The sequence below is a fragment of the Lactuca serriola genome, chromosome 6, assembly GCF_051521515.1.
Source record: "Lactuca serriola cultivar US96UC23 chromosome 6, Lser_US96UC23_V15, whole genome shotgun sequence".
NCBI lineage: Eukaryota > Viridiplantae > Streptophyta > Magnoliopsida > Asterales > Asteraceae > Lactuca > Lactuca serriola.
Window position 1 is genome coordinate 191217109 of NC_136413.1, and position 18500 is coordinate 191235608.

The 18500-nt window shown below is 40.8% G+C and overlaps 1 protein-coding gene across 1 annotated transcript; it reads right to left on the reverse strand.

Moving 5' to 3' along the window:
* Positions 1-13440: 13440 nt before the first annotated feature.
* Positions 13441-14471, reverse strand: LOC145060509 (uncharacterized). The gene is made up of 4 exons (XM_079008159.1): positions 14354-14471; positions 14100-14251; positions 13777-14026; positions 13441-13682 (listed from the first exon to the last, which is right to left on the reverse strand). Exons 1-4 carry the CDS (start codon positions 14469-14471, stop codon positions 13441-13443), a joined length of 762 nt encoding a protein of 253 aa, XP_078864285.1.
* Between the last annotated feature and the right edge of the window lie 4029 nt (positions 14472-18500).

An 18500-nucleotide genomic window follows, 5' to 3' on the forward strand; every position in this document is an offset into this window, starting at 1 on the left:
CGGCTCATGAACAGTGGAATGGCCAAGATTTTGGGCCACAAAAAAAATCGATTGATTTTTTGGATTAAGCGAGCAAACATATCTAATATGAACAGAAGAACGAATCTGATTGAAATAATACCAGATGAACAGTAGATGAAAAGCATAAATTTCCATGAACAGTAACTTGAACAGAATTTTGATTCCATATCGCCAAAACACCAATAATCTTCAATATATGTGCAGAAAATCACCAAATCAAGAACCGATACTTCAAAAATCAATAGATCTTCAAAGACCTGCTCTGATACCAATTGTAGGGATTAAAACCCTAATTTAGATTTGATGAACAAGATGCGGAAAATAAGAACAAACACAAATATGAAGATTATGTCGAATGATCACTCGATTTATTGAAATATGAGGAATAAATTACACTTAAAGCATAGACTAAAGAATCTAACACTACATAAGAAACCTCACGTGGCGGCTACATTTTGCCTTACACTCTTAACCCTAATTATGAATAATACATGACTATTTATAGGGAAAAGACAAGTCTTGGGCTTTTAACCTAGAATTCATCAAAGGGGCCCATTGTCATCATCCATGGAGTGCTTTGAAACCCTACAGAAAGTTGCCAAAACTCCTCACGAGATGTGGACTGGTAAAGTACCTAAACTAGACCACTTCAAGATTTGGGGTTGCGAGGCTTTTTTGAGGCGCGAGACTCATGACAAGCTAGAACCCCGAAGCGAGAGGTGTATTTTCATCGGCTACCCACAAAGATCCTTTGGTTACCTCTTCTACAGACCTAGTGATAATGTGGTCTTTGTAGCAAGAAGAGGAGTCTTTCGAGAGAGAGAGTTTATAAGCCAAGGAGACAGTGGGAGGCAAATTGATCTTGAAGAAATTCAAGAGTCAAGTGGTGAAGGAACTTCAAACCCTAGCCCTCAACTTGAGGAGGAAACTCCTGTTGAGCCAATTGATGAGTCTGTACCTCTGAGACGTTCCACGAGAGTTAGGAATGCACCTGAGCATTACTATGGTTTCCATATTACTATAGAGGGTGAGACACTTATTAGTGATGAGACACTAGTAGGTCTGGATGAGCCTAACAGCTACACGGAAGCCATGGCAGGCCCTGAGGCTGCTAAATGGAAAAAGGCTATGGATAGCGAGATACAGTCCATGTATGACAATCAAGTTTGGAACTTGGTTGACCATGTACCTGATCGTAAGGTAGTTGGGTGCAAATGGATCTTCAAGAAGAAGACCGACATGGATGGTAATGTACACACTTATAAGGCACGACTGGTTGCAAAGGGTTATTCTTAAACTCCGGGAGTTGATTATGATGAAACCTTTTCACCAGTGGCCAAGATAAAGTCTATTAGGGTTCTGTTAGCCATTGCTGCATTTCATGACTATGAAACATGGAAAATGGATGTCAAAACCGCTTTCCTTAATGGAAAGTTGGCTGAAGATGTTTACATGGTTCAGCCAGAGGGTTTTGTCAGTACAGAGTACCCCAATAGAGTGTGTAAACTCGAGAAATCCATTTGTATGGATCATACGAACTTCAGGAACAAAGAGAAACCCTGGTAGGCCTTTATATGCATGCCCTTTACAGGTATTGAGTTATCAATTTTTTTGGTAATTTCTAGTATGAACCCTAGTTTGTGCTAATCTAGGCCATTGAAAACTTCAGGGACCAAGAAGTGGATTTATTTCGTGGGTAGATGAAGAAAATCATACGCATCAGGCTGAAAGCCAACATCTTGAGCTTGAAATCCATAATGAAGAACTTCAAATCCAAAATCATGACCTTGAAATCCAAAATGAAGAACTTGAAATCCAAAACCGGAACCTGAAAAATGTTGTTAATTGTCTGTTGGATTTTGTTTTTTGGGATAATTGTTTACAAGTTGTAGTATTAGGTATATCAGTAATGGTTTTTGGTTGAAGATCATCTAATGCAAGGGTAATATTAGCATGTTTGTATTGCTGCATTTTAATGAAAGGGTATATTTTGGTACAACTAATAGTTGCACTTTGTTATCTTATAATGGATTACAATGGATTATTACAATCTTGTATTGCTGGAATTGGGAGAGAAAGGGTATGTTTTGGTACATTAATAGATGCATTGTAAATGTTATCTTTTGGTACTTTTCATTTAACATATGACCAAAAACATGCTAAATGAAATGACCAAAAACATGCCAAATGAAATGACCAAAAACAAATGTCAAAGGACTAATAATTGATACATTAGATAACATTAAAACAAAAGCATTACATAAGAGTTTAACCAAAAACAAATGTCTAAGTACCAAATACAATTGTTTTGGTGATACTAAACACAATACAATTTAACCAAAATACAAACATCACATAAAATAATAGTTTAACCAAAATAAAAGCATCACATGACATAAGAGTTTACAATGGATCCTTGTCTTTTCCTTTCTTCTTTTCTTTTCCTTTCTTTTTCTCTTTTCCTTTCTCCTTTCTCCTACTTCTTTTTTCCCTTCTTCTTCCCAAATGCACCACCAATAGTTGGTAACTGCCCTTTGCAAGTCCTAGAATTGTGTCATTTGTTGTTACATTTGGTACATGTAACAGTTTTTTGTGCTCTAGAAACTGTATTTCCTTTGATCATATCCTCTTTTCTGTAGCTGACTTCCTTCTTTTCTTTTTTGGTCTCCCTATTGGGACACGGTGTTTTGGAGGCAACAAAGTAGTTGGACAAGGTGACTTCATCCGCATTCTTCTACCATTTATTGGATCCACTTTGAATGAGTACATGTTCCTCCAGGTTAATAGCCAATAACATTCATGAACAAAGGTTTCTGGAATACCAATTGAAACATTATTTCTCCTCATGTCCCAAATTGCAGATACAACATGTTAGCATGACATTCCAGTTATTTCCCACTTATTGCATGAACAAGTTCGTTGATTCACATTCACTACACACTGATCTTGCCAAGGTCCACTCACTTGGTACTTCCCATTTCCACAGAACTGAAACATCCCGAAAATACGACTCGAAAATTTCATTTTTAATATAACCAAAAATCATAAAAATTGTGTATCACATAACAAAACCATACGCTGCGTATCTCAAACCATACTAAAATACTATGAGAAAAGTTGTGTCACAACTGTGTCAAAACATATCTAAGAAACTGAATCAACTCCCACGACAAAACTGAAGCTGTGGTGTGTGCGATGCCATCATCCCGAGCTCTTCCCTTTACTTGCGGAAGTACCTGAAACCAAAAACTGAAACCGTAAGCACGAAGCTTAATGAGCTCCCCCAAACTACCACATACCATACAATAGGGATGAAAGTGGGTCCAAACCCGGACCGGATGGACCCGGACCCGGAAAACCCGGAACCGGTTAATGGGATTTTGTAGAACCGGAAACCGGACCGGTATATAGGAACCGGTTCCGGTTCGGTTCCGGGTATGGTTCCGGGTAAAGTGGGTCTAGAACCGGAAAACCCGAAAACATCAAAGTGGGTAGGTTGGAACCGGATAAAGTGGGTTTAGAACCGGAAAACCCGGAAAAACCGGAATTTTTTGGTAATTACTTACTACTTAGTGGATTGAACTTTGAAAATTTTCATATTGATATCCCGACTTTGGTGGCCTGTAACTCATTGAATATGAAACTAAAATTAACAAAATTATAGTCTAAAATCATGTACAAACTCTAAAATACACTCTGGAAAAAATCGCATGTCAATCCGACTTTAAACGAATGAGATATGCATGTGTTAACATTTTCACATAATACAAAGTATAAAAACAAATTGCTGAAAAATTGAAAATTTTCAGTTTTGATATCCCGACTTTGGAGGACTGTAAATCATTGAATGTTAAACCAAAAATTACAAAATTAAAGTCTAAACTCATGTACAAACTGTAAACTACAAGTTGCAAAAAACCATATGTCAATCCGACTTCAAACAAATTAGATATGCATGTTTTAAAACTTTCACCGAATACAAAAAAAACTAAAAACTTCCAGCTTTGATATCTCGACTTTGGGGAACTGTAAGTCAATGAATGTTAAACTAAAAATGGCAAATTTATAGTCTAAAAACATGTACAAACTCTAAACTACATGTTGGAAAAAAACGCATGTCAATCGGAGTTGAAACGAATGAGATATGAATCTTTTAAACGTTTCACAAAAACCGGTTCCAGCCCTAAAAGTGGTTCCGGTTCCAAACACCGGTTCCGGTTTTTAGACCCGTTTTACCCGGACCCGATGGACCCAAACCCGGATAAAGCCAATTTTTAAACCCGGAACCGGAACCGGTTTTATGTATTCCGGTTCTAACGGTTCCGGTTCCGGTCCGGGTTTCCGGTTCTAAATCTCATCCCTACCATACAACATATAAAGCACATACTCGGCCTTGCCCACTGCATCGGACCGAAGTCCGGAACTGACTGCATCGGACCGAAGTCCGGAACTGACTGGGACCTCGTCCCCTACATCGGACCGGAGTCCGGAACTAACTGCATCGGACCGAAGTCCGGAACTAACTGAACATAGCATAACATAAACACGTATTTGCTAACATAACACATATACTGCATCGGACTGAAGTCCGGAACACATAACACAAACATGCTTGAATCACAAAGACATCAAGGACTCTAACTACTGCATCAGACTGAAGTCCGGAACTACTGCTAACTAAACGGGCCGGCATTGTGGCCGTAGACCCGTTCCTACTAGAAGGAAACTCACCTCGTGAACTTGTTGTTGTGTGTATGGCTCTGGAAGCTATCTACTGCTGCTCCGGTATCTCCCCGGCTATAATTCCATAAACACACTCAATCAGATACTAATCATTGCATTGGGGTAAAATGACTCTTTTACCGCTGGTCAAAGTCAACTCTCCCGGTCAAAGTCAACCTACAGTTGACCTGACTCGCCGAGTTGGGCCGCCAACTCGCTGAGTCTCTATTCTCACTTCTCAACCCTACTCGTGGCTACTCGTCGAGTATGGCATCAACTCGACGAGTTCCCCTTTGATTCTAAAACTCAGGCAATCTGCATCCGACTCGCCGAGTCGTATGAACAACTCGACGAGTTGTTCTTGAGCTAAGAAGATTGTCTTGGACTCGCCGAGTTGTATGAACAACTCGTCGAGTCCTTTCATCACTGAGTTTGCCCTCCAACCCACTGATTCCACTCTCCTACTCACAGGTCCCCACTCGACATCACTCAAAAGGGAAAAAATCGGGGACTCGCGACTCGACTCGCCGAGTCGTTCTTCCGAGTCGCCGAGTCGCATCCATGCAGCTACTCTAAACTCGATTATGCTTGAATCCAGCGTCTAAAACTTATAGATCTGGGCTTCCTTAGCTCGATTAACACGTAAAGATTCTATCTTTACGTGTCCATAAGCATCCATGAAGATAATAAGGCTCAAAAAGCATGATAAAGGCTAGATCTAGGGTTCTCATGCAAAGCAACTTCAAAAAGGCAATAGATCCGGGCTCTACAACTCCTAAATGAACAGATCTAGGGATATCTCGACCTATTAAGGCATCCCTACATCTATAAGGTTGGAAAATACATCAAACTAGCCCTAGAAATGTTCTAATGGAGGTTTAAAGCATAAAACAGAAGGAATCCGAGAAATACCTCAATGAACTCTGATTTTGCCCTTGGATCTTTGCTCTACACCTCTTCTCTTTGGTTCTTTCTTCTTTTTCTTCTTCAAACCTTCAAGATTCCACACAAAAACACTTTAATCAATCAAGGGATGGATTAGGGTTTCTCACAGCTCTCTGAGGGTGAAGGAGGCGAGTTTGGGGCACATAACACTGCTTAAATAGGGAGCAAACCCGGGGATGTAGGATTTCTTCCTGGCAGGCAGACTCGCCGAGTCCCGAATATGGACTCGCAGAGTCGACGACTAACACGTGCTCGAAATCCCGTCCCTACTCGACGAGTCGGGCTATAGACTCGCCGAGTCCCTATTGAAAGCTTCTAAATAAATGCCATGGAAGCAACATACCAGAGACGGGTCGTTACAATTCTCCCCCACTTTTCTCAGACTTCGTCCTCGAAGTCTGCTACGGCTGAATCTGCAAATAACTCCGGGTAGTGCTCTCTCATTTCCTCCTCAGCCTCCCACGTCCACTCAGACCCCTTCCGGTGCTGCCACTGCACCTTCACTAACTAAATCACCTTGTTCCTCAAGGTCTTTGTCTTCCGGTCCAGAAGCGCGACCGGCCTCTCGATGTAATTCAGGCTGCTATCAACCTGAATATCTTCTAAGGGAACAACTGCTGACTCATCCACCAAACACTTCCTCAACTGCGACACATGGAAAGTGTTGTGGATCTGGCTAAGCTCTACTGGAAGATCCAACCGATAAGCAACCCGACCCACTCGGGCCAAAACCCTGAAAGGACCAATGAACCTGGGACCCAGCTTGCCCCTCTTCCGAAACCTGATGACACCCTTCCAAGGTGAGACCTTCAGAAGGACCATATCGCCCACCCGGAACTCCAAGTCTAAACGCCTCTTGTCGGCGTAGCTCTTCTGCCGACTCTGTGCAGTCTGCAGTCTACTACGGACCTGCTGAATCAACTCGGTCGTCTTGAGCACCACCTCTGTGCTCCCAATGACCCGCTGACCGACCTCGCCCCAACAAATTGGGGTCCTACACTTCCTCCCATAAAGCATCTCAAAGGGAGGTCGATCAATGCTCGCATGATAACTGTTGTTATACGAAAATTCCGCTAACGGAAGATACGTATCCCAACTACCACCAAAGTATAGGACACATGCCCAGAGCATGTCCTTGAGAGTCTGAATCGTCCTCTCGCTCTGCCCGTCCGTCTGAGGGTGGAAAGCGGTGCTGAAATGGAGACGAGTACCCATCTCGTCGTGAAACCGCTTCCAGAATCTGGATGTAAAATGGACATCTCAGTCTGACACCACCGATACCGGCACTCCATGACGTGCCACTACCTCCCGCACATAGATATCGGCTAACTTTTCTGCCGATATGCTCTCTTGAATCGGTATGAAATGAGCACTCTTCGTCAACCGATCCACTATTACCCAAATCGAATCTACCCCACGTGCGGTCCTGGGAAGCTTGGTGATAAAATCCATGGTGATGTCCTCCCATTTCCACACGGGAATGTCTAACGGCTGCATCTTGCCGTGAGGCCTCTGGTGTTCTGCCTTGACCTTCCTGCAGGTCAGGCACCTCTCTACATACCAGGCAACATCCCGCTTCATGCAGGGCCACCAGTAATCGGTTCGAAGATCTCTATACATCTTTGTCGCCCTTGGGTGGATAGAAAATCGAGACTTATGAGCCTCGTCCATCAACACCTGCCGTACTCTGCCCCAGTACGGTACCCATACTCTCCCATGAAGGGTCAATAACCCCCGACTATCATAATCAAACGAAGCTACTCGGCCCACTATCCTCTCACACTTCTGTCTCTCCTCCTTGAGGCCCTCAACCCGAGCCTCCCTGATCCGTTCCAACAACGGAGTAATCACTGTCATCCTCCGACATAAGTCTCTGATAGGGGTTGCTGTTACCTTGCGGCTTAGGGCGTCGGCCACTACGTTGGCCTTCCCTGGATGGTAAAGGATTTCACAATCATAATCCTTCAGCACATCCAACCACCTCCTTTGTCTCATGTTTAGACTCGGCTGATCCATAAGGTACCTCAAACTCTTGTGATCCATGTAGATAGTACAACGGACCCCATAAAGGTAATGTCTCCAAATCTTGAGGGCAAACACAACCGCCCCCAGCTCTACATCATGGGTAGGATAGTTAGCCTCGTGAGGCTTCAACTGTCTCGAGGCGTAAGCTATCACATGGCCTCGCTGCATCAATATTGCTCCCATACCTGTGATTGAGGCATCACAGTAGACTACAAAATCCTCTACTCCTTCTGGAAGGGTAAGGATTGGAGCCTCGCACAACCTCCGCCTGAGGGTCTCAAATGCTGCCTGCTGCTCAGGCCCCCAACGGAACACCACCGACTTCTTGGTCAGTCGGGTGAGCGACACTGCTATCTTGGAGAAATCCTGAATGAATCTCCTATAATACCCTGCCAAACTTAGGAAGCTTCGAATCTCGGATGGAGACTTCGGAACCTCCCACTGCATCACGACCTCTATCTTGGCCGGATCTACCAAAATACCCTTCTGATTGACGAGGTGACCAAGGAACTGCACCTCGCGCAACCAGAACTCGCACTTGGAGAACTTCGCGAAAAGTCTATCCCTCCTCAAAACTTCTAGCACCTCCCTTAGGTGCTCCTCGTGTTGCTCCTGCGTCTTGGAATACACCAAAATATCATCTATGAATACTATCACTGACCGATCCAGCATCGGCCTGCACACGCGATTCATGAGATCCATGAACGCGGCCGGAGCATTGGTGAGTCCAAACGGCATCACCACAAACTCATAATGACCATACCTGGTCCTGAAAGCAGTCTTCTGCACATCCTCATCTCTGACTCGCATCTGATGATACCCGGAACGTAGATCGATCTTGGAAAACCAAGACGCTCCCTGAAGCTGGTCAAACAAATCATCTATCCTCGGGAGTGGGTAACGGTTCTTTACCATTACCTTATTCAACTTCCGGTAATCTATACACATACGGTGCGACCCATCCTTCTTTCTCACAAACAGGATCGGCGCTCCCCAAGGCGAACTGCTCGGCCGAATGAAACCCTTGTCTAGCAGCTCCTGCAGCTGCGTAGACAACTCCTGCATCTCAGTGGGAGCTAGGCGGTACGGTGCCTTGGCTATCGGAGCCGCACCAGGAATTAGGTCGATCCTAAACTCGACCTGCCTCTCAGGAGGTATTCCCAGTAAATCCTCGGGAAATACATCCGGGAAGTCTCGCACCACTGGAACCTCGTCAGCTGTCGTCTTGCCCTTCTCCCGGGCATCCAAGACATAAGCTACATAACCGGCGCAACCCTGTTGGAAATAGTGCCTCGCTCTCGCGGCGGAACAAAAGGCTGGTCCACGCTATGGCCTCTCGCCCTGAATCACTAACTCTCTCCCACTGGGAGTGCGAACCCTCACTAGCTGCAGCTCACAATCAATCACCGCCCCATTGGGACTCAACCAATCCATGCCTATTATAACCTTATTCCCTCGCAGGGGAATAGGAACCAGGTCCACCGAAAACTGCTCGTCGAACAACTGAAGAGAAAACCTGTCATCTGCTATCTCAACCTCTAGTGGACAATCCAGCTCCCCTGGAGCTCTGCTAAATCTCTTGCTAAGCGCTAGCGATACAAATGATTGGGTAGCCCCCGAATCAAATAATATTATAGCAGAAATGTCGTTCACAGAGAACGACCCTATATAAAACATATAATCATAAGAAATAATCAATCAATAATAATATAGAGATGAAGGGAAGATACATACCCGTCACCACATCAGGAGTCGCTCGTGCCTCCTTTGCTGTCATCTGAAAAGCTCTACTCTTCGCCACCGGCGTCTCGGCTCGGCCCTGTCGGCCATCTGTAATCCTCAAAGTAGCAGGGGCTGGTGCAGCCACCTTCCCTGCTGCGGCTAAACTCGGACACTGGGACTTTTTATGTCCCCTCTGATTGCACTGAAAGCAAATTAGATCTGATGCTGCAATGGCAGTAGCAGGGGCCGTACAATCCCTGCTCAAATGCCCAGTACGACCGCACTTGTAGCAGCCAGAACTCCCTGCTTTGCACACCCCATCGTGCAATCTCCCACACTTGCCACATCGACCGTGGCTCTGCTGACTCCTGGATCTGTGATTTGAAACCTTGGGCTTTTTGCCCGAACTACCTGTACCCGAAACCGCCTCCGGTTTCCTCTTCTTCTCCATCTCAAGGTCAATCTCCCTCTCCCGAGCCCTAGCAATCATGTCATCCAGCGTTTTACAGCTGGACCGGCTCACAAACTGGCGGATATAGCTCCGCAACATCTCATGATAACGGGCCTTCTTCATCTCCTCATCGGCTGCATACTGAGGAACGAGAAGATCCCTCTCCCTGAACTTGGCGGTGATCTCCGCCACGGTCTCTGTAGTCTGGGTGAGGTCCTGAAACTCTCTAGCTAACTGATGCACCTCAATAACCGGTGCAAACTACGCTCTGAACCTGGTAGAGAAATCAGCCCAGGTCATGGCATCTAGCGCTGCATCATCTCCAATGGTATGTCCGACCTCTTCCCACCAATCCCGTGCCCTGACCTTCAGAAGACAGGACGCCAATCTAACCTTGTCCCCCTCGGGACACCTGCTCGTGCGGAAAGCGTTGGCCACATCCGCCAACCATCTAGTACTCGCTATAGGGTCCCGTGCCCTGTGGTAATCTGGAGCTCCACATGCCCTGAACTCCCTAAACGTAAGTGTGCGCGACCCCATCATGGCCGCCACCTCGGCACGGAAGGTGCCCAACCTCTCATCCATCAGCTCTAGGATACCCTCCTTGATCGAACCGAAGATCACAGAAGTCTGCTCCAGTATGATACGAGTAATCTCTGAAGAAAGAAACTCTCTGGTCTGCTCATCCATACGCTCGTCCCCCGAGCCTGATCCTGATCCCTCCCCGGCACCTCCACTGCCGGCTGCTGGCCTCGAACGCAAAACCACCATTCTGAAACACACCATAGCAACATCAGAAAACTGAAATATCTCAAGGGATCATTGATACTACTACTATCTTCCTGGTCTTGTCTCAACCTTCCTTGATTCGAGTACGGATCCTCTGCTTTCAGTAGTACGGGCCCATACTACCTTCCACATCTATCCGTACTTTCCTCAAGAATTGCCTTGACTCCACCAAGTCACTTCTACTACTACTGATCTCTGCTACTCTCACCCTAGGCTTGCCCTAGGGAAATCTCTGACTCCACTCAAACCAGTCCTCAGCTGCTGAAGGCCTCCTTGTAATGCTAATTAGCCATCACCTGAATACCATCACATGTGATGAGGCTCGGATAATCCTTCGAGAAAATCTATTCTCATAACGAGGAACTGCACTAGCATACAATGCTAAGCTCGCGCTACCAGGCATAACCTAAACAGGCTATCCTACTGCTGTCTACTCAATACTAGCATGCAATTCTCATAAAGCTGAAACACATATAGCAGGCACATAAGGCATCCTCCTAGATCCTTAGTCCTATACTAGCATGTTGTTCTACTGAAACTGTAACTGAAACTGGAACTAAAACTGAAACTGAACTAATAAACTTGTATGGGTAATTTGGGAGTACTTACTTGAGCTCGGTTGATCGCATGCACCACACCCTTATCTCGTTTAAAAATTCTTTTCTTTCTAAGTGCTTTTCAAAATTCTTTCGAAAACGTTTTACTTTTGAAAATATTTTTATTTTTTCCTTAGTTTGAGTTTAGATACACCCGGAAGTGTATCCAAATCCCTCAAACCAAGGCTCTGATACCAACTTGAAACATCCTGAAAATACGACCCGAAAATTTCATTTTTAATATAACCAAAAATCATAAAAATTGTGTATCACATAACAAAACCATACGCTGCGTATCTCAAACCATACTAAAATACTGTGAGAAAAGTTGTGTCACAACTGTGTCAAAACATATATAAGAAACTGAATCAACTCCCAGGACAAAACTGAAGTTGTGGTGTGTGCGATGCCATCATCCCGAGCTCTTCCCTTTACTTGCGGAAGTACTTGAAACCAAAAGCTGAAACCGTAAGCACGAAGCTTAGTGAGCTCCCCCAAACTACCACATACCATACAACATATAAAGCACATACTGGGCCTTGCCCACTGCATCGGACCGAAGTCCGGAACTGAGTGCGTCGGACCGAAGTCCGAAACTGACTGGGACCTCGTCCCCTGCATCGGATCGGAGTCCGGAACTAACTGCATCAGACCGAAGTCCGGAACTGACTAAACATAGCATAACATAAACACATATTTGCTAACATAACACATATACTGCATCGGACTGAAGTCCGAAACACATAACACAAACATGCTTGAATCACAAAGACATCAAGCACTCTAACTACTGCATCAGACTGAAGTCCGGAACTACTGCTAACTAAACGGGCCGGCATTGTGGCCGTAGACCCGTTCCTACTTGAAGGAAACTCACCTCGTGAACTTGCTGCTATGTGTATGGCTCTGGAAGCTATCTGCTGCTGCTCTGGTATCTCCCCGGCTACAATTCCATAAACACACTCAATCAGATACTAATCACTGCATTGGGGTAAAATGACTCTTTTACCGCTGGTCAAAGTCAACTCTCCCGGTCAAAGTCAACCTACAGTTGACCTGACTTGCCGAGTTGGGCCGCCAACTCGATGAGTCTCTATTCTCACTTCTCAACCCTACTCGTGGCTACTCGTCGAGTATGGCATCAACTCGACGAGTTCCCATTTGATTCTAAAACTCAGGCAATCTGCATCCGACTCGCCGAGTCGTATGAACAACTCGACGAGTTGTTCTTGAGCTAAGAAGATTGTCTTGGACTCGCCGAGTTGTATGAACAACTCGTCGAGTCCTTTCATCACTGAGTTTGCCCTCCAACCCACTGATTCCACTCTCCTACTCACAGGTCCCCACTCGACATCACTCAAAAGGGAAAAAATCGGGGACTCGCGACTCGACTCGCCGAGTCGTTCTTCCGAGTCGCCGAGTCGCATCCATGCAGCTACTCTAAACTCGATTATGCTTGAATCCAGCGTCTAAAACTTATAGATCTGGGCTTCCTTAGCTCGATTAACACGTAAAGATTCTATCTTTACGTGTCCATAAGCATCCATGAAGATAATAAGGCTCAAAAAGCATGATAAAGGCTAGATCTAGGGTTCTCATGCAAAGCAACTTCAAAAAGGCAATAGATCCGGGCTCTACAACTCCTAAATGAACAGATCTAGGGATATCTCGACCTATTAAGGCATCCCTACATCTATAAGGTTGGAAAATACATCAAACTAGCCCTAGAAATGTTCTAATGGAGGTTTAAAGCATAAAACAGAAGGAATCCGAGAAATACCTCAATGAACTCTGATTTTGCCCTTGGATCTTTGCTCTACACCTCTTCTCTTTGGTTCTTTCTTCTTTTTCTTCTTCAAACCTTCAAGATTCCACACAAAAACACTTTAATCAATCAAGGGATGGATTAGGGTTTCTCACAGCTCTCTGAGGGTGAAGGAGGCGAGTTTGGGGCACATAACACTGCTTAAATAGGGAGCAAACCCGGGGATTTAGGATTTCTTCCTGGCAGGCAGACTCGCCGAGTCCCGAATATGGACTCGCAGAGTCGCCGACTAACACGTGCTCGAAATCCCGTCCCTACTCGACGAGTCGGGCTATAGACTCGCCGAGTCCCTATTGAAAGCTTCTAAATAAATGCCATGGAAGCAACATACCAGAGACGGGTCATTACAAGAACGATGCTATATACTCCTCTGCCTCATCTTTGATATTTTGCAATAGCTTGGTAGTTGTTGGAGTCAAAGGGTTTGTTGCTTTGTCAATTTCTTTGTCAACATTCACAACCCTCTTCATGATGTACTCCCAGATGAACTCTAAGCAATTGATAATTGGTGTATCACGTCCTTTTATTATTTTGCTATTAAAGCACTCGCATGTGTTGTTTATCACAATATAAGAATGTGCTCTTCCTATTAATTAACATAATACATGTAAAAATGGTTAGCAAACATTAGAGTGTATAACAATAGTTATCAAACATTATAATATATAACATGGTCAAACCTGTAAAGTGAGAACGTGCCTCATGTTGAGGTGGTATTTGTTTAAGCCACTCATAACATTCTTGGTTTAGTTTTCTAACTTCTTCCATTCCTTTTTCAAACTCTTGCACAATACATGTTGTTGAACAATTCCAAATCAGTTCCTTAAACTCATCCCCTCTCCAACGTGACCTCATATTGTCGTGTATGTGGCAAATACAATAATGGTGCTCTGCACAAGGAAACAAGTCTGCGATGGCAAAACTTAAACCCTACAAGAAAGATACATTATGTCAATGATATCTTTTCCTTTAGATATTAGTATACAAAACACAAGAAAATAACCTTTTGTCTGTCTGATATAAATGTAAAATATGAATTTGAAGCCAACCCTAGGTCATTACCCAAGTGAGTTAAAAACCATGTCCAAGAGTTCAATGTCTCAGCTTCAACCACAACATATGCTAAAGGATATATTCCATTATTCCCATCTAAAGCTTGTGCAATATAAACCAATAAATAAAAGTAAAAATACAAATCAAAATACGTGCTTCAACCACAACATAAGAGAAAATGTACCACAACAGATAAAATTTGACCATGGAAAGGTCCTTTCATGAAAGCCCCATCTACCCCAAGAAAATCCCTCTTCCCTGTTGCAAATCCTTGCTTCAAAACAATATTGAAAATGGCTAGTAATAAGAATGTCATCCACATATACAGTTAAAAACAAGTACATATACTTTGTACAAAACTGAATAATGAATACCCATTCCTACTTTATGCAAGCTCATATTTCACTGTTCTATGTTCTTATTACACATTACCCATTTCTAAAACATGTCACTTTTGCTAGTTATATTTATTGTATTTCTTGTTATTATTGCCAAATATTAGGTTGGATATAAGGTCGTTTTGGACTTTTTGTAACACCCCTAATATTTTGAATGATAAGGTGTTGTGTGTGAATTATGATGTAAAGGGGCAATTTGATAAAAGGGTAAAAGTCAAGAAATTTCAAGTATCAAGTTGGTTAATACATTGTTACATGTTAGACTGATACTAGAAATAGTTATTTGATTATTAGAATTGGATTATAGTTTTTTGGCTATATAATGTGAATCACAAGAGTAAAAATAAAAACTTGCTAAGTACCAAGCTGCACTACAGATACACGATGTATAGATGCCTTTTGACATAGAACGGTGATGTACATTGCTATTTTAGAAATAGGTAATTAATGTGTAATAAGAACATAGAACAGTGATGTACATTGTTATTTCATAAATGGGTAATGTGTAATAAGAACAAACGCGTAAAGTGGAATTACACAACACATCCAAAAGTAAGAAGTTGAATCTAGTATAGTAGGAACGCGATGCATGCAAGTTAGATGACATGACACAAGTTAAGCAGTATGTCACACTTACATGGGGGTTACACGATGGTAACCCGACGTCAGATAAGATCATTAACTGCTTGGAGTTGGTCAGTTGCCTCTTTTGCATATTTTTGGATTCATGTGATTTTGCTATGATTTACTTAGGTTGCAAGGAAAGGTAACATATTTGTCATACTGTTTTTCCTTCCACGTTATTGTCACCTCAGATTTTCCACACCTCTCCTATTTTTTCCATATAAAGAGAATGGTTTGCTATGCCAAGTTTGTTATTTATATATATTATATGAAACGACTAAATTTAAATAATAAAAACTATAAATTTAATTAAATTTAAAAAAAGTACAAAAAATTTAAATTAAAACTTAAGAAACATAATAATAAATATAACAGCAAAACATAAGAAACATAATTATAAATATAAAAACTAGTAATTAACTGCACACCATGACAAAACGCCAAACTCCGTTACCACATTGTTTGTTTTCATCCATTTAATGTAGATTTGATCTTTCTCACTTTGATGTATTTCGTTGAGCTAACATGTGTTAACTTTCCTTCAAAAGCTTTCCAGACCAAATGACCGTCAAATGACCCATGCACAGGCCAAAATCGTATCTTCCACGAGGTCCAAGTTATAACCAAGGACTTCTCTATCTTAATGAAATCAAATTGAGAGTTTGTAGAAGACATTTTATAGAGATAGAGTTGAGTGAGGCAAGATGATTGTTGAAGGTTTTGAAAATGGTAAGAATTGGTCTTAGTTGTTAGTATTTATTTTGAAAAAAATGTTAAAATTTTGAATTTTAGGGTTAAGAAACGTCCAAAAAAGGATAAAGATGAGAGAGAATGTGACAAACTTTTGTCGGGTGAGAACCTGGCACGTGACATGTGGAGCAGTGTGTATCGAGCCACATTAACGTATGCTGGAGGACATGTCGTGTCACTTTATAGTCTTATGTTTTATGTCCCTTTGTGATTCGATGTCCTCTTGATGACCTCTTGTCGCTCTTGTTTTTATGTTGTTGTTGCTGACTTGATGTTCTCTTAATTGTCGTTTGTTGTCGTTTTTCTATTGTTACTGATGTTGTTGATGTTGGGAGATTGCTTCCTCATCGACGAGATATAATTCGAAATTAGGTTGCAGAGTAAAATGTAAAGTTTTAAAACACCAAATCAAGTTACATATTCAAGCATCTAATATATAATTCAAAATAAGAAGTCTCTCTAGATATATAGATTTAACATTTAATAATAACATATTCTTGTATTTATATTTTTTTAACCTTAATAAATTTTGATATAACAATTTTCATGTTTTTTTAACTTTAAAGTTAGATTATTAATATTTTAGAAGTTGCGATTTTAATCCTTTCTTATATCTTGTAGTCTTACATAATTATTTTTTTTGTTATATCTTGTAGTCTTACATAATTTTTTTTTGTTTTTATTTTTATTAATAGTAACTTTTATATAAAAGTTATAAACTTTTATGATATTTATTTATGTTCTTACTTTCTATTCATAGATTATATAGACCTTATAGATTTTTATGGTATTTCCTATTTATTATGGCATTAAGAGCAAAACTTTGTTTTGATATTTTTTTGGTCCATTTGATATGAAGTAATCATCTTTTTAAATTTGAACTTTTAAAATTTAAAAAGCACGTTTTATATACAACTTACAAAGAAGTTCTTTGGTGCTTAATGAGAGTGATGACTTCTACTACTTTGTGAAAAGGAAAAATATCACACAAATCAATAAGTTTCCAAGCTTTTATGCAAAAAAAAACAATGCTTTATTATTATTATTATTATTATTATTATTATTATTATTATTATTATTATTATTATTCAGAAAAAACACTAATTTTTTTTCTCGGAATAACCACTCACATCGGATAAATTTAAAAAAAAACATTATTTTTTAAGAAAATTGTTTTTTGTTCTTTAAAATATTGGTTTTCTTACTTGAAAGTTTTAATTTTGGTATTTTGGTTTGTTTTTTTCGATTTTTATATATAATAAAGTAAACTAATACAAAACAATTGTTTTTTCAAATAAATGGTTTGGTTTATTTTTTTCATATATATATATATATATATATATATATATATATATATATATATATATATATATATAAAGTGAACAACATTTTAAAAATATTGTTTTCCACTTTGGATTTTGGTCATAATTGTTTTGGTTTGTTGTCACTTTTAGTCCCTAATATCAAACTTTTTCCACTTTGGATTTTGGCCACATTGGTTTTGGTTTGTTGCCAATTTTAGTCCTTCATATCAATGCTTTTCTACTTTAGTCCCATGACTCATTGAACTTATCAATAATAATAACTCTTTAACTATTTTGACACTTTTGATATTTGGAATAAAAACTTTTACATTTTGATATAAAAAACACAAAAAAAACACCCCATGTAAAACATGAATTCTCCACTAGTTTATATATAAGAAAAGAACCCAAACCAAAATAATTGGTTTTCTATTTTTTTCGTTTTGGTATTGTTTATGTTTTATTGTATTTTTCTATGTTTTTTTTTTTTTTTTTTTTTTGCAAACTTTGTCGTCCGCTAATAAGTTTTATATGAAAGTATATGATATAATAGGTTTGCAAAGGTATTCATGATGCATATTGGATGTAACATCCCAAAAACAAATTTTTTTTTTTTTTCAATTTTAAAGGCATTATAATAGAAATCATAAGTCACCAACACAATGTTTTACAACCAGATGAAAATCAGAGCAATAAGATCATATTATCTCTTAAAATATGAAACTATTGTATGATGTGTACAATCACGTCATTGTCTTCCGCAGGTCATCTGAGGTACCTAAAACATTTAAATCAACAATTGTAAGTCAAAACTTAGTGAGTTTCCCACAAAACAATAACAAATTGTATGTGCACACATGAGCCTACAGTGTGACTGGATCATCTCCTAATGCCTAAAGTACACTCAGACCGCTCTCATTGGGCCTACAATCTGATTGGACCGCCTCACAAGACATATAATACACCTAGACTGCCCGTGTATCTTGGCTTACAACACAAAGCAGAAATGCCTTAACATAACCACAATATGTCGACACATACTAACAAATAAACAATATCCATTAAACACAGTTAATCATACAGATCTACTAATCTAACATTTCACTACAATATACCAACATCCTACACCCAAGGATACATACTGCCCTACAAAGTATAGTGAGAAAACTCACCTCGCAGTTTAACAAATAAACAATATAGCTCACACGAATCCAAGAAATGGTACTATGAGTCACCTATACAACAAACATTGACCAATCCTCAATCTACAACCCA

What these genes read in the sequence shown, in the direction of transcription:
- LOC145060509 (XM_079008159.1), bottom strand. Translation starts at nt 14,471, where the DNA reads ATGTGGATGACATTCTTATTACTAGCCATTTTCAATATTGTTTTGAAG. An exon ending in TTATATCAGACAGACAAAAG is followed by an intron (nt 14,027 to 14,099) that starts GTTATTTTCTTG and finishes TCTTTCTTGTAG; the next exon opens with GGTTTAAGTTTTGCCATCGC. An exon ending in GGCACGTTCTCACTTTACAG is followed by an intron (nt 13,683 to 13,776) that starts GTTTGACCATGT and finishes GTTAATTAATAG; the next exon opens with GAAGAGCACATTCTTATATT.